Source organism: Scyliorhinus torazame, chromosome 9 (genome assembly GCF_047496885.1).
Source record: "Scyliorhinus torazame isolate Kashiwa2021f chromosome 9, sScyTor2.1, whole genome shotgun sequence".
In the NCBI taxonomy this organism is placed as follows: Eukaryota; Metazoa; Chordata; class Chondrichthyes; order Carcharhiniformes; family Scyliorhinidae; genus Scyliorhinus; species Scyliorhinus torazame.
In genome coordinates, this window is record NC_092715.1 from 87,666,273 (window position 1) to 87,680,771 (window position 14,499).

The following is a 14,499-nucleotide window of genomic DNA, read 5'->3' on the forward strand; positions in this document are numbered from 1 at the left end:
GATGCGCCCCATCATCCTCCTCCTCCGCATCCTCCTCTTCCCCATCCCCCTCATTTGCGTTAGCTCCTGTGCCGTCGGGTCCTCCCTCCGACTCCTCCACCAGGTCATCTCCCCTCTGCATGGCTATGTTGTGCATCGCACAGCAGACCACAACCAGGCGACCTACCCTGTCGGGCCGGGACTGCAGGGCCCCTCCGGATCGATCCAGGCATCTAAAGCGCATCTTCAGCAGGCCGAAGCACCGCTCCACCACACCCCTGGTTGCTGCATGTGCCTCGTTGTATAGGCTCTCCGCGTTGGTCTGAGGCCCCCGTATTGGCGTCATCAGCCATGACCTCAACGGATAGCCCTTGTCGCCCAGCAACCAGCCCCTCAGCAGGGGGGGGCGGGGGGGGGGGGGGGGCGGGCATCCATCGAACATTGCGGGGATGAATGACTGTGCCAGAATGTAGGCGTCATGCACACTCCCGGGGTACTTTGCACACATGTGCATGATCTTCATGTGGGGGTCGCAGACCACCTGAATGTTCATGGAGTATGTGCCCTCCTGTTCATGAACACGTCCCTGTTGTCTGCAGGTGGGCGCATGGGGACGTGCACACCATCGATGACACCCTGGACCATCGGTCTCCCGGCCACCTTGGCAAATCCACGTGCCCGTGCTTCCTGCTGTGCTCGGTCCTCGGGGAATTTTATGTACCTGTCCGCGATGGCGTACAAGGCGTTGGTGACGGCCCTGATGCACCTGTGGACCGATGCCTGTGATATCCCGGAGAGGTCCCCGCTCGGCGCCTGGAAGGAACCGGTCGCATAAAAGTTTAGGGCCACCGTCACCTTGACGGAGACTGGTATCGCGTGTCCTCCACCAGTTCCAAGTGGTGCGAGGTGCGCCACGAGGTGGCATATATGTGCTACCGTCTCCCTGCTGAATCGTAGTCTCCTCCTGCATGTGATGTCCGTTAGGGCCTCGAACGACATTCTGTCACGGTACACCCTCGGCCTTGCTGGACGCCTGTGGCGCCCTGGCACCACCATCAGTGGATCCTCCTGCTTCCCCCCCCAAGCACTTCCTCTGCATTCCTCGCCGTCAGGGGGTCAATGTTCCCCTCGGCATCCCCCTGTACATTCAGGTCCTGAGCGCCTGCGGCCTGCGCAGCGACGACGGGCCACTCCGCGGCTATCCCCTCTGCTGCACTGGCAACCGCTGCATCTGCAGCCACTGTGGGCCGCCTGACTCTACGTTGCTGGATGGCAAACTCCAGAGCTGCGGCTCCAACCACAGCAGTGAACATCACTGTCTAGTTGGCATACATGGTGACCTGCAGGAGGGTGGTGGGGGGCAGAGAAACGACATGTTACACGGAGGTTCTTCCACACCTCGCCAGCCGGGTTGCATGGGATACCTGTGTGCCCCGGTGGGATGGTCGCGCTGCAGATACGCACCCAGCCTAACATCTGGTCACTGTCTGCGTCCAACGGTCAGTTCACACCATACTCCTCACCAGTGTGCCAGTCGCCTGTGCCCATCAGCCACACGGCGACCTGCGGCCGTGTCCTCGTCACCGTCCTGCCATATCAGGGCGGCTGACATGTGGCATCTGCGGATGGACGATACCATCCACACTCTCCCTCACCCCCCTCCCACCTACACACTCTCCCTCACCCCCCCTCCCACCTGCACACTCTCCTTCACCCCCCTCCCACCTGCACTCTCCCTCACCCCCCTCCCACCTGCACACTCTCCCTCACCCCCCTCCCACCTGCACACTCTCCCTCACCCCCCTCCCACCTGCACACTCTCCCTCACCCTCCTCCCACCTACACACTCTCCCTCACCCCCCCCTCCCACCTGCACACTCTCCCCCATCCCCCCGTTGGCCACAGCCTTCTCGGGGAAGCTGACCCGGTCTCCAGGAGCTGCGGAACAGTCCGCTCACCTCCTCACCGCTCAGCGTCAGCCAGCACGACTGGCTGACAACATTAAATAGCAGGTGTGAACGGCGACGGCATGAACTGGGGTCACGCCATCTGGGCCCGAGAATAGCGGGGGTGGCGGAGAATCGCCATTTTGGATGTCTCGGGCGGTTCTCCGGCCTGCGCCGCGCGGAACTCGATGGGGCCGTTCTCGCCGCTTGGGTGAATCGCGGGAGGGCGTCGGGGGGAAAAATGGTGCCGCAGGCGATTCTCCCAACCGGCGCGGGAGCGGAGAATCGCGCCCCTTATGTTTAAACCTGTGAGACTATGAATGTGGAATTATCATGCTATTGTTAGGTTTGTGCATCTCTGCTATTGAGAGCTTTTACTAGAAACTGGGAATGAATGGATCATCTTTTTGCCAAATTCTGCAATAGGAAAGCTGCATTATAAAATGGTAATTTTAGGGATCGTCCTCACACAGAATATTCATGAAAAAACTACTAGAATCAAAAAGACATAGAAACATATCATACCTTATGAAGTAAACAGAAAGTACAATTTTAAGCATACAGAATTCTCCTGTAAAGAATATCACAAGTTGGAATTTAGAATTGAACAGGTAGCAAAGCAAGGTATTACAACCAAGAAAATAACAATGAATTTTAGTCCAAGTAATACTTACGAGTTTCCAAAATGTGACAGAACGTAGTGTTGCGAGTGTATTTCAATCACATATTAATTCTTGTGATGTGGACAGTGATGACAAGGCCAGCATTCATTGTCTATAATTTGCTAGGTGGTGGTGCAACATCCTGAACCATAGCGGTTTTCTTTATAACAGTCTGATAATACCGAGCAGCTTGCAAGTTAAGAGTGAATCACATTGGTGTAAGACTGGAGTGGCCAGGTAAAGATGCTTGTTTCCTTTCCCTAAAAGAATATCAGTGAACCTGTTGAGTTTTTACAAAAATTCTGCAATTTTATGGACACTACTTTTCTTTCTAGGTTTGATTTTTTTTTTTATAAATAAAAAGTTGAATTAAAATGATATGATTTGAATTTATACTCTCTGAATTACTAGCCATGACAATTGCATACTCTCAATGTTACCACTGAGCTACACAGCAGTCCAAAAGATACCTTGCAGGCCTTGTTCTGAGAATATTGTGTTGCGGAAATTAATTTAAAAGGGGCTACATGCAGACAAAAAAGGGCACACACAACTTAATTTTAAAAGGGAATATTGTTTCCACTATAAAATAAGTAAATTGAATGAAGAATCCACATTAAATAAAATTAATATTTACAGGCATAATCTTGGTTCGATTTAAGAGTAAAAATCCAAAATATATTTCCTAGGTTCAAAGAACATCTGTCTTAAGCAACCAATTTAGTGTAGTCCGTAATGTGACCAATTTACACTAGTTTTACTGCAACATATATCTTATTGCACCAATTAACAGCCACTCGTATATGCACCAGAAAGGAAATATGCTGTTTGCTTCAAATCAATAAAGAGAAATGGCAACAAAGTGCTTGGAGTGCAATACCGCACTAACTAAACATCAAATGTAGCTATATAATTTTTTTAGAAAGGCTTCAGACAATTACTGTTGGCTGTGGATGTTTAACCATGTGGCACAGATTACCCAATTACATACTTCTGTTTGATATGCCAACTTCAGGACTATGAATCAGAATTATAAATCTTCAAATGTTCTCCCAAATTTTGACTTCACTGACATCCCCATGGGTCAAATTTTGATTCTGAAACTCAAGTGTTTACGTAACATTAGATTTTGATTCCTTCATACTCTTCAGAAACTTCAAGTCACCTTATCTTAATAATTCCACCTCAGATCTACAACCATACAAATGGGATTTTGCCTTTGCACAGTCACACTCTCTGCAAGGTACTTTACCAATAATTAATAAAATTATCTTGATTTGAGGGTAGGAGTGTCTTGCATTAAGTTTTGGAAACAATTGCTTTGTTTTACTTTACCCAACCCTGAAGCTCTCCTACAGTATTCTGACAATGGTCAATACTGACTTCAGCTAATATTGAATAATTCATAAACAGACCAGATGAGCTGCAGCAAACCACATCTGTCCATAGCTTTTGTAAGAAGTCTTACAACGCCAGGTTAAAGTCTAACAGGTTTGTTTCGAATCACTAGCTTTCGGAGCACTGCTCCTTCCTCAGATTCGAAACAAACCTGTTGGACTTTAACCTGGTGTTGTAGGACTTCTTACTGTGCTCACCCCAGCCCAACACCGCGGTGCATCTCCACATCATAGCTTTTGAAAGAAGGACCAGTGTGTTAACAATTATTCACTATTTTACCAATAATGCCATAAAACTATTACATCTGTCTTATCTTTCTGCATTATTGTGTGGAATAGATACTGATAAATAATTGAATAATTTTGCCTACAGAGATCAATTTGTAATGAAAACAATTAAACCAATTAAAGGCCGATTCAGATTTTTGACAATTTTGATTTCAAGTCTGGCAACAATTCCATGAACATGACTCTACCTTCTCCAAACTTGATGTCTCCTCCAAACCTATGGGGTGGGATTCTCTGAGCCCGCGCCGGGTTGGAGAATCACCGGGGACGCAGGAAATTCCCGCCACGTCGCTCCGACGCGGGGGCCGCTGAAATAGGCCCCCACGGCGATTCTCCGCGGCGACCGGCTGAACTTCCCTTTTTCCGGCATCGTGCTAGCCCCCTGAAGACTGGTGAATTGCTGGGCCAGGAGGCCCGTTGACGCCGGCGTACACCACTCCGGTGTTTACGCCGACTTCAACACTTGGCTGGGATTTCGGAGAATCCCAGCCATGATGTCAGTAAAGCAGTCATATTCGTTGAGGAGGATGTTATTAGAATAAACAAGGAAGATGACAGGGCCTATACTATTTGCTTCGGAGAAGAACCATATACAGTGCAATGGTTATTCTTATTCTCGAGTTCTCTACACCAAGGCAGGTTCATGGTGATTATTCGTGGAACCACAGCAATGCAGTGCAATTTTGTCCCTACAAGTACACCGAGGAGACAAGCCCCAAGTCTATCTCAGCCAGAATGGGGATTAAGCCCAGTGGTGTAGGCATTACTGGATCCACATGCTAGCTGTCTAGCTAACTGAGTTAACTGGCACTTTTGTAGCAGCTATTACAATTAGATATTAGAAGTTTAACAAGCAAGCAGGTCTCACAAGAGACAGGCAGATGACCTTAATACTTGGTTTTTGGCACTTCATTCTATTCGCTGAATTTTATTACCTGATAAGTTTAATTGGCATCTGCTGTAAATGTGCTTCATATGTATAAATTTAGATGCAAAGTTAAACTTGCTGTTCAAAGCAAGCATTGTTTAAAATGGGTAGCTGATGTATCAAAAGACTCATCAGAAAATAGGGATAGAACAACATTCTGTACTTTTTGACCAGATTATGATATGTCTTAAACAGAATTGTTCAAAGATGCTATAACAATTTGTACTATAAATGACAAAATCCAATAGGATTATCGGAAGCTTGAAATGAATTCCTTATTAGCATGTCCTTAGCAAACTGGATTAAAATTTCTAGCCTGAGGACTATTTAATCACATGCAGCATTTCTATAAATTGTGTATAAATAAAATGTAAACTTACACATTTTACTGAACTCATAGCCTTTAATTGGTCCACAAGAACAGATGCTGCATTGCAATAAATATACAAGGTAAATACAATATGACAACAAAAAATAAAGGAGAAAAGCTGCTTGGCACTTTACATTTTCTCACGCATTTTCTAACATGTTAATTTTTTATATACCAAATATTGAAATTCAACATAAAGGGGTGGGGGGGAATAGTGCAATCATTAGCTTTTATAGACTATTGATTATTAAAACATATTTAAATAGCTTTAAAGAAATTCAAAATTATCTACGGTCTTCTCTTTTCATTGTTCAGCATCCCTAAAATGTTAAAATCACAATGGAAATGTTGGCAGTTCACTGTTAAAAATGCTAATGGAAAATGTTTTAATCACACTAGCCTTTATCATGTGAAATTGCTCAAAAGACTTTTCTCCTACTTGCTGCTTAATATCATCCGATCGTCTGGTAAAGTCCTTTGTGCTATTTTGGTATATTAAAAGTGTTATAACTACAAGGCATTGTTTAAAATCTTTATTATTGGTGTTTATGTGCATTAAACATTTCATTTGTAATATGGTGACTGTCTAAAATGAAAATCAGAATTCAATAACAGATTATATCTTAGAGAAGTTAAGATTCTGCAACATCAAACAAACAAAAAAAATCACAAACAGGACATGATGATTCACTAGATTTGAGTGTGTTATGTAAGAATTGGGGACCATAATCTTTTCACTTAAAGCAGACACAGTTGACGTGCTTTATAAACACATGCTTCCTGTACTCAGACAGTCAGATCATCAGAGTTCTACAGTACTTTTTGGACAATAGAAAAACAATATTTTTTTAATTAAAAAAAAAATCACCCACATAATGCCTCACATCAAGCAATAAATCAAGCTCTCTTATGGCAACAGCCACAACTTCAAATAAATGTGTTCCTTTAAAAGTCTGAAATATTTAACCTTTACTGTAATATACAGTAGTTACATTTAAATTCCAACTGCAAAGACTTCTTCACAGTGAAAAATGCTGGATTGCCAAACAGAAGGATAAACACAACTCATTTTACCTTACGGCTCAGTTTCTGTTAAGGAATCTGTCAATATAATTTTTTTGTTGCTCAAACTAGATTTGCTCATCATTAGCACAAAATTTACAACTATTTAAAAGTCATTCCTCAATGTTATATTCAAAAATCCCATGGGTTGGAACTGATAAAATAAGGCCCCATATACACTTGGGGAGTGAAGATAAGAAAGGGAAAGGAAAGGGTTCCCTTTCCCATTTTCTCAATAACTATGCTTCTGCAATGAAGAAACAGCACCCAGTTATTGCAGGATGGGAAAAACTGAGGAGCAACACAAATGGTGAGATTCAAATTAAACTGTACATTAGCCAGACTGGCATTTTATAAAGTTAATTTCAAAGATGTATGTTGTATTTCTAGTCCTTTGCTAAATTTTCACCACTTGAAATTCAGATGAGCTGTAATTTCACAGCAAATGCAAATTTAAGCGGAAATGGGGATTTCAGACGATCAAAGTTCAATCCTATTCATGGTCATACCATTACTTCTGGCCTGCTGGTTTACCAACCAATTAGGGTAAATTATCTTTTGTTGATAACCTCCAGTAATCCCAAAGTTCCATCAAAGACCAGTGATAAATGACCCATCTATGGTATTAGAAACATGACATCATCCCTGCTTTTAGTTTTCAAATTGTTGAAACATTTATTCATCCTGAGAACCAGAGGAAGATTTGAAATGAGCAGGTTGATTTGTGCTCTGTATTTTAGCGATATGCTGTTTCCACAATGGTTTAAAGTTTTCCTTTTGTTCTAACCCCAAAGAAGTGGCTTTGATTTTAGGTTCAAATCTAGAAGAGTATTTTGAAGTACAGCTTTATTGTGCGAGTCACTTATGCGACTGTCAGGTACTGATGATAGAAAAGACCAAAAAGACTCGTGGAAAACAGGCAAGCTGCAATCCACCAGATTAGAAAAGAGAGCAGACCTCGGAAAAGTAACGGAGTGAAAACATTCTGAAGACCACCCAGTGCAATAGTTATTTGTGTAACTGTTAGCTTTTTGTTTTCATTCGCTCCAAGGGTAGCTGAGTTGACGGAATTGGAGGTTTCAGCAATCTCCGTAGGAGACACATGGGAAGATTCTGAGAGGACACCCCAGGAATGGTTACCTATTTCAAGAAAGATAAATGAAACACCAGTTTGTTAATCAGTTTCTTAACCTATGAAAAAGGACATTTCAACAAGAAAGGGGAGGAAGGGGTACTATCCCAGCAATGCAAAACAAATACATTTCGAAGTCATTCACCATGACTAAAACTGTCAATTCCGACAAATGGATTTGAGTGACAGGTAGGCCAAGATTCAACAATGTCACCGTTTGGTTGAAAAGAGAGGCTCTGCTACTTCGGCATTGAATGCTCCAACAATGAACCACTCATATGTTTCAATTCAAAACATATAGAGGGTTAAATAGGAATTATAACATGGAGACATTAGCCCAAATCAATCCTACAAGCAAGCAGCAGTCCAAATTGCACGTCTACTTTTTCCATAACACTTCAATCTCTTTTTCTGAAATCATCCATCTAACCTACACTTAAAAGTTGACATAGTGTCCGTTTCAACTACAAACTACAACCCCTCTCCATGACCACAGCCTCTTTCTCCTCTAAAGTCAGTACCCACCCCATCAGAGTTGTGTTGCCCCTGTTGCTCCCACTTCTCTACATGATATTTCATGCTGCAACCCTCTCCACGCTCTGATACTGCTGGCTCCTTCCCTGTGCCCTGTTGCCCCTTCCACGTGCCTTGATGCTGCTGGCCCCTCTCTTTCCATTGTGGCTGCAGTCCCCACCTGTGTGCTGCCGACAGTGCCCTCCCTCAATGTGCTGTTGTCACTAGCTCCTCCCCATGCGCTGTAGCCATTATATTCCCTTTATGCTGGTCCAATTATCCCTTTCCTTACAAAATTAAAACTTTTGCACCATTCTTTCTTCTTTAAATTGAACCTGGAAATATACAAAAAAAAACAGAATTCACAAAATTCCATTGGTTCCTGGATTCATGAAGACATGCAATATGGTTGCACTAGAAGTCCATTTTATGATCAGTCTCAGGATTTGAATTGCGTTATTTGCATTTCATCGAGTCAAATGTCACACAGAAAGGCAGCAAAATTATGAACTGGAAATAAAACTTCCAAGATGAAAAATGATTGCAGTCACAAGGAATTGGACATGAAACTAGCCAACAGAGAGCACCCTCAATTCTCAGTAGCAATGGAGTAAATGTTCTTTAAGTGTCTTGCCCCATTTTATTTTAGTTTTCCGAGAGCTAATCTTCGCCACATAGCTCATTAAATCAAGAAACAGTAGCAATTGCTTTGCATGCAACTTTTCCATATTGATACACCTTGCTTCAAACAAAACAGGTTTTAACTGGACAGGATAGCCTACGGCAGAAACAATCCCTCTGCTCCCCAATCCCTCCCTCTGCTCCCCAATTTTCATTTACCTTGGAAGGTGCCAATTTAATGGACGACCAAGGAATGGATGCTTGCAGCCCTTTAGTAGCCTGGTCAAATGGCAATTCTTTATGTCTGTTACGATACCCTGGGCTAGTGCGCGGTCAATCCCAGCCCCACTCATCCCAGAAACACAATACAAGTGAATTAACCAATAATTCTTTTAAAAATAAGTCTTTGGCCCGAGTCTTCCCAATAAATGAAAGGAAAAAGGGTCTTTGTTTCTGATGACATTTTTCTAGCATACTTCCTTCATAGTAAGCGTTCAGATTAAAATATTTGGTTTTCTGCCTGTAATGGTCTTCTCTGTGGTTTAGACATACAGTACTCACAACTTTCTGCAGAAGCACTTTATTTCGCATCAAACTTTGCTTTCAGTTTGTGGTTTGTCTTCAGGCATCTGCAGTTTCAGGAATACAACGCCCACAGGCTTTTTGGAGAGAGACAGCCCTCACTATAGCCTTCTGGAGAGAGTTAGCTAGATCTTTCTACTGTGCTGCCAGAATCAAAACTGAAACCTTAAACCTTCAGGTCTCTGAAAAGTATTTGAGTGGGATAAATTGGAATCATCATCTGTTACTGGGCGGAGAACAGTCTTTTGGGCCAATTCATTGCCCCCCCCCCCTCCGCCTCCCCAGCCAATCCATCAAACGGAGTCCCAGCCCATCTCGCTCACTGGTGCTTAAAAGACTGCAGCTCCAGCTTAAACCAGCAAGTGATCTCTCTATAAACCTTTCAATTCTTCTGCTTGAATTAAAGACACGGGGCTGGATCCTCAGCAGCTCCGCGCCGAAATCACATTTGGCGCGGGGGCGGAGAATCGACGTTCCTGACCGAATCGGGCCCGGTGCTGCTACAGCGATTCTACAGGGCCCAGAGAAGCGCGCGTCCGTGAATTACGCCGCGTGACTGGGGGCCTATTGCCAGAGGCCCTCCCGCTGGAGGCCGCCGCCGTGCGCATGCGCAGACTCGGAACCGGAAGTGCGGGGGTCCGTATCCATAGCCAAAGCTGTGTGAAGCTCCCCGAAGCCTTTTATTTTTTGGCAGGAAACTGGGGTGTGAAACGCCAGCGTTTTTACGCCGGCGTGGGGACATAGCCCCATTTTTGGAGAATCGAGCCCACAGGTTGCTTGCCTTAAAAAGAGGCATGTCCATTAACCATCCATGGATTAAAATAAGATTGGCCAAATAAAAGGGGAAATAAGGGGAATAAATAGCGTAAGCTAACATAATGAGTGGTGGCAGGCTGTTTACCATGGAAGCATCTCTGGCAAACTCAAAACAAAACTATGATGCCCACACACATGCTTAACAACAGGGATCACTAGACTGTGAACAAAAGCATCAATGTTTTGCGTTGTTCCTTTTGCATGGCATTGAAGCCAGCTACAGTTCACTAATGACTGGCTGAAATCAGGAATCAAATCTGGTTGGTTTTGGCTCAACAGGTGCTTTTTGTTTTTAAGTTCTAAAACATAAGAACATCATCATCAGAACATTATAAGAACAAAATTCATGAGAATTGTAACTCAACTGTGTTTTACACAGATTAATGCATGAAAACGCAAGTTGCGTAGAAAATGAACTGATAATTTGCACTCACCCAGAGTTTTTAAAAGCAATGTTGCATGAAGAAGCATGATCATAGGTGTCACATACTGCAGTGCAATCACACAAAGGTAGTAGAAAACCCGGGCAACCTCGAAGCAGGAAAGAAACTGAGTTACTCTATCTGTTTCAGTAGGCTACTTGGTTTAAAAACAAAAGATAAGTCTCTCACATTCTATTTCTGTTAAATGGGCTAAAGTGAAATTAAGCAGCCAGGACATGTTTTACTAAAATGTTATTCGGTATGTTGCAATTTACATATTTCATAAAACTTTCCTATTTTCCGACGGGTCAGTAAAGTGAAGTATTGTAGTTTCCCACATGGATGTAAAAGACCCATGACGTTACTTTGAAGAAAAGCAGGCAAATATCTGCAAATATCTTTTCAGATATGTTCCTTTCTTTTGGAGGGTCAGTGCAGACTTGATGGGCCGAATGGCCTCCTTCTGCACAATAGAGATTCCATAGTTCTGATACCCTGGCCAATATTTACCCATCAATCAATTGACAAAATCGGATTATCTCATTATCAGCATATTGCTGTTTGAGGTGGCTGAATTTTCTACATTAGAACAGTCACTACACTTCACTCTTTTTCCTGAAAGAATTACAAGCACCTTACGGTGACCCATTTCACAGGCACCATTCAAATATCTGTACAATACAATGTATCCAAGCTCTTGCCTAATCTCTCAATATTCACAATAAATTCAAAACATTAAAACACTAGTTTTAACCCAGTGTTCCATACTGTGCCTAACAAACTATTCAGGATTCAATGCAACACCTGATGGTACAAAACTTTACAATCAAAAACTTTTCTGAAATTCTAAGTGCTCTTTGTAACTGCTTTCTCTCTGGGCCAGGCACCAGCCAAGAATGATCATAAAAAGAGAAACTGCAGCAATAACTAAGTAAGCCATTATCCCAGCCCAGCCCCTAAACATTTGTAACATTACATGCACATGCTCAAATCAATCATGTAGCAGAAACATCCATTTTTTGCCCTCCATATTTTCCAATACTACTACAATGTCTAGTTATTTTCAAATGCCATGTCCAGGTTTCTCCCTGGTGTGTCACAATTCGCAAATACCATCAAACTCTTTTTTATTTTTGCCCTATACTTTTCTACAGCTTCTAGCTATTCATTCCCATTAAGACTTTTAGTATATATGCATTCCACATTTCTAGCCCCAAGCTCTTACCATTTTTTGCAGATCCGTTGTACTGATTCGTCCTGCCTCCTTCTTCATCTGTTCCACACCCTTCTGTGCCAAGTTTAGGTATGCTTGTAGATGTTGGCGAATTAAGGCCAGTCGGAGAACACAAAGTAGGATAACAATCCACAATCGCAATGAGTCATATGTAGTCTCGGACATTCTGCAAATAGTTCAATTACCTTATTACTGAAACAAAATACATCTAAAAAATCCAGGACTGGAATATTTCTGAACAGATCAAACCACTCTAGTTAATTTCAAACACAAGGCATTTCTATGTAGTTCTCTGAAACTCATATGAAATGAAATGAAAATGAAAATCGCTTATTGTCACAAGTAGGCTTCAATGAAGTTACTGTGAAAAGCCCCTGTCGCCACATTCCGGCGCCTGTTCGGGGAGGCTGTTACGGGAATATGAAACTTACAAAATAAATATAATTATCGGTCTATAGTTAAATCAATTCTTGAGCAGTTATTTGACTCTCTTTTAAATAAATCAATTAACAAGAGTTAACTGTTTTGATTTAACTCTATTCCAATAAGTACTCTGACATTTAGAAATCTTTGCAGCTCGATCAATCTGACCTCATGGGCCTGCTCTTGTTCGAGCAACCATTTAAAACTTCACGCTTTAAGTTTAGATCAAATATATATATATGTTTAATGACCTCTATCTCCTGTTTTTAACTAGATTTCCAAATTATTATTCATGAAGATTGATGTGAAGTATTAATTCAACACATCTGCAATTTCCGAACCTTCCCCACCATTCTGTCTTACTTATCCCAAACTGTTATTCACTTTGGTTAAAGTTCCAACTGCATTCTCAATAGCTAAAATATCAGTATAAACTTTTCAGTTGTATTGAAAATCTCACATTAGGTGAATAAATATTAAAATGAGAAGTGTTTGTAAAATAATGTGGGAATTTCTTTCTCTACTGTAACCACTGAATTACAATAACTCATTGAGGTTGGTTTCACTGCCTCCCTGTTTAAGTGGGAGAAAATTAAATAAATCGTCAGCTGAATTTACACTGTGCTTGCAACTTGCAAATAATTTACTCTGCAATTCTCAGCATAATCAGCACATAATTAACCAGCCTGACCTTAGCATAGCATAAATGTTCATGTATCTGAATACTGAATCATGTCAGAGCTACAAGTGAATACATTTGGATCATGCTTGTTTAAATGCTGAAAGTTAAATTATTTTTGTTTCCATTCAGTAGAAAAGCTCAACAAATATGAACTAGTAGTGAAAACTGTCCCACCCACCCCGGTAAGCCAAACTGGGGCAAATCCCAGTAGGTTACATTTGAAAGTGAACTGAATGGAATTTGTTATGCAAGTAGGCTCTTCATCAAACAGATATACTTACAAAGGAATACTTTCTTTACCAAGTGGCGGATTCATGATATAGTCCTTTGTAATGGGCTTCACCCAGAGGAGTACTATAATTAGTGGCGACAGGAAGTTTAAATGAAACAGAGTCCTACAAGTCAGGAAACCCAAAAAGCACATGGTTAACTAGGTTATATTGCTATTATTAAACATTTTGACCAGTAAGGATAACAATTCAAGGCTGCTTAATTATAGTTAATAAAGAATGAACTTCTATTTTGAACTAAAATGTGTAAGAAATTGTGCATCCCAGGAAGCTGTGATTTTCACAAAGCACATTTGCATTCAGACTTTTAACTTAAATTACTGGAAGTTTGTAACATTCAGGGAGGGATTGCCTGCAAATGGAGTAGGAATTGCAATATTTGGCCTTAAAAATACATTGTGTATCACTCCACCCTTGTCTCAGCCTCAGCCTTCGACGAGACATTAAACTGAGCCAATCCCTGCCTCTAAGGTGAGCGTAAGCAATATCAGAGGACTATTCAAAAGAGGAGTTCTTTCAAAGTTCTGGCCTTCAATGGACACCAATAAACCGGATGCTGTTGTCACATATCTCACAGCTCTGTGGGACTGAGCTAGTGCAAAGTTTGCCTACATTACAAAATAAATTATACTTTAAAAATACTTTGTCAACTGTGAAGCACCTTAGGGCATCCAACGGTCATGAAAGCCACAATATAAATGCATGTTCTTCCTTCTTGACATTTATCTTGGTATCATAGCATCAAAGTGCCAGGAGGCCACCTGGCCTAACGCCACTGTGTCAGCTTTTTGAAAGAGCAATCCAACTTGTCCCATCCCCACAGTTACGAAAATTTCCCCTTTTCAAGTCGCAATTGTAATTGCTCCACCATTGGTGGCTGAGCGTTCAACACATGGCCCCCAAGCTCTGGAATTCCCTCTGCACACCTCTCGGCTTCAACCTCGCTTTACTCCTTTAAGAGACTACAAAAAACTGAGGTGGTAAGTAGCCATTTCCATTTTGCAGCATGCAGCTCAAGGGCACTGGAGCTGGGGGCGGGAGGAGTGAAGACCCCTCAGGAGAACCAAAGTGTTCGAAGTCAGGGGTCGCCTCTGGGCTGACGACTTGTGGGAGGGGGGTGAGGAGCTTTTCGTTTCAGAGGCCTTCAAGCCA

At 42.4% G+C, this 14,499-nt stretch overlaps 1 protein-coding gene across 8 annotated transcripts in view; it reads right to left on the bottom strand.

Moving 5' to 3' along the window:
• Window positions 1–5,583: 5,583 nt before the first annotated feature.
• tmem161b (transmembrane protein 161B) overlaps window positions 5,584–14,499 on the bottom strand; it is a 77,150-nt gene continuing 68,234 nt past the window's right edge. For all 8 annotated transcript variants that reach the window (XM_072516230.1, XM_072516232.1, XM_072516229.1 and 5 more), the window contains 4 exons: window positions 13,339–13,452; window positions 11,944–12,118; window positions 10,731–10,827; window positions 5,584–7,772 (listed from right to left, as the gene is read on the bottom strand). In XM_072516230.1, coding sequence (XP_072372331.1) covers window positions 7,495–7,772; window positions 10,731–10,827; window positions 11,944–12,118; window positions 13,339–13,452 — 664 coding nt within the window. In that variant the 3' untranslated portion in view covers window positions 5,584–7,494. The remainder of the gene's footprint in view (window positions 7,773–10,730; window positions 10,828–11,943; window positions 12,119–13,338; window positions 13,453–14,499) is intronic.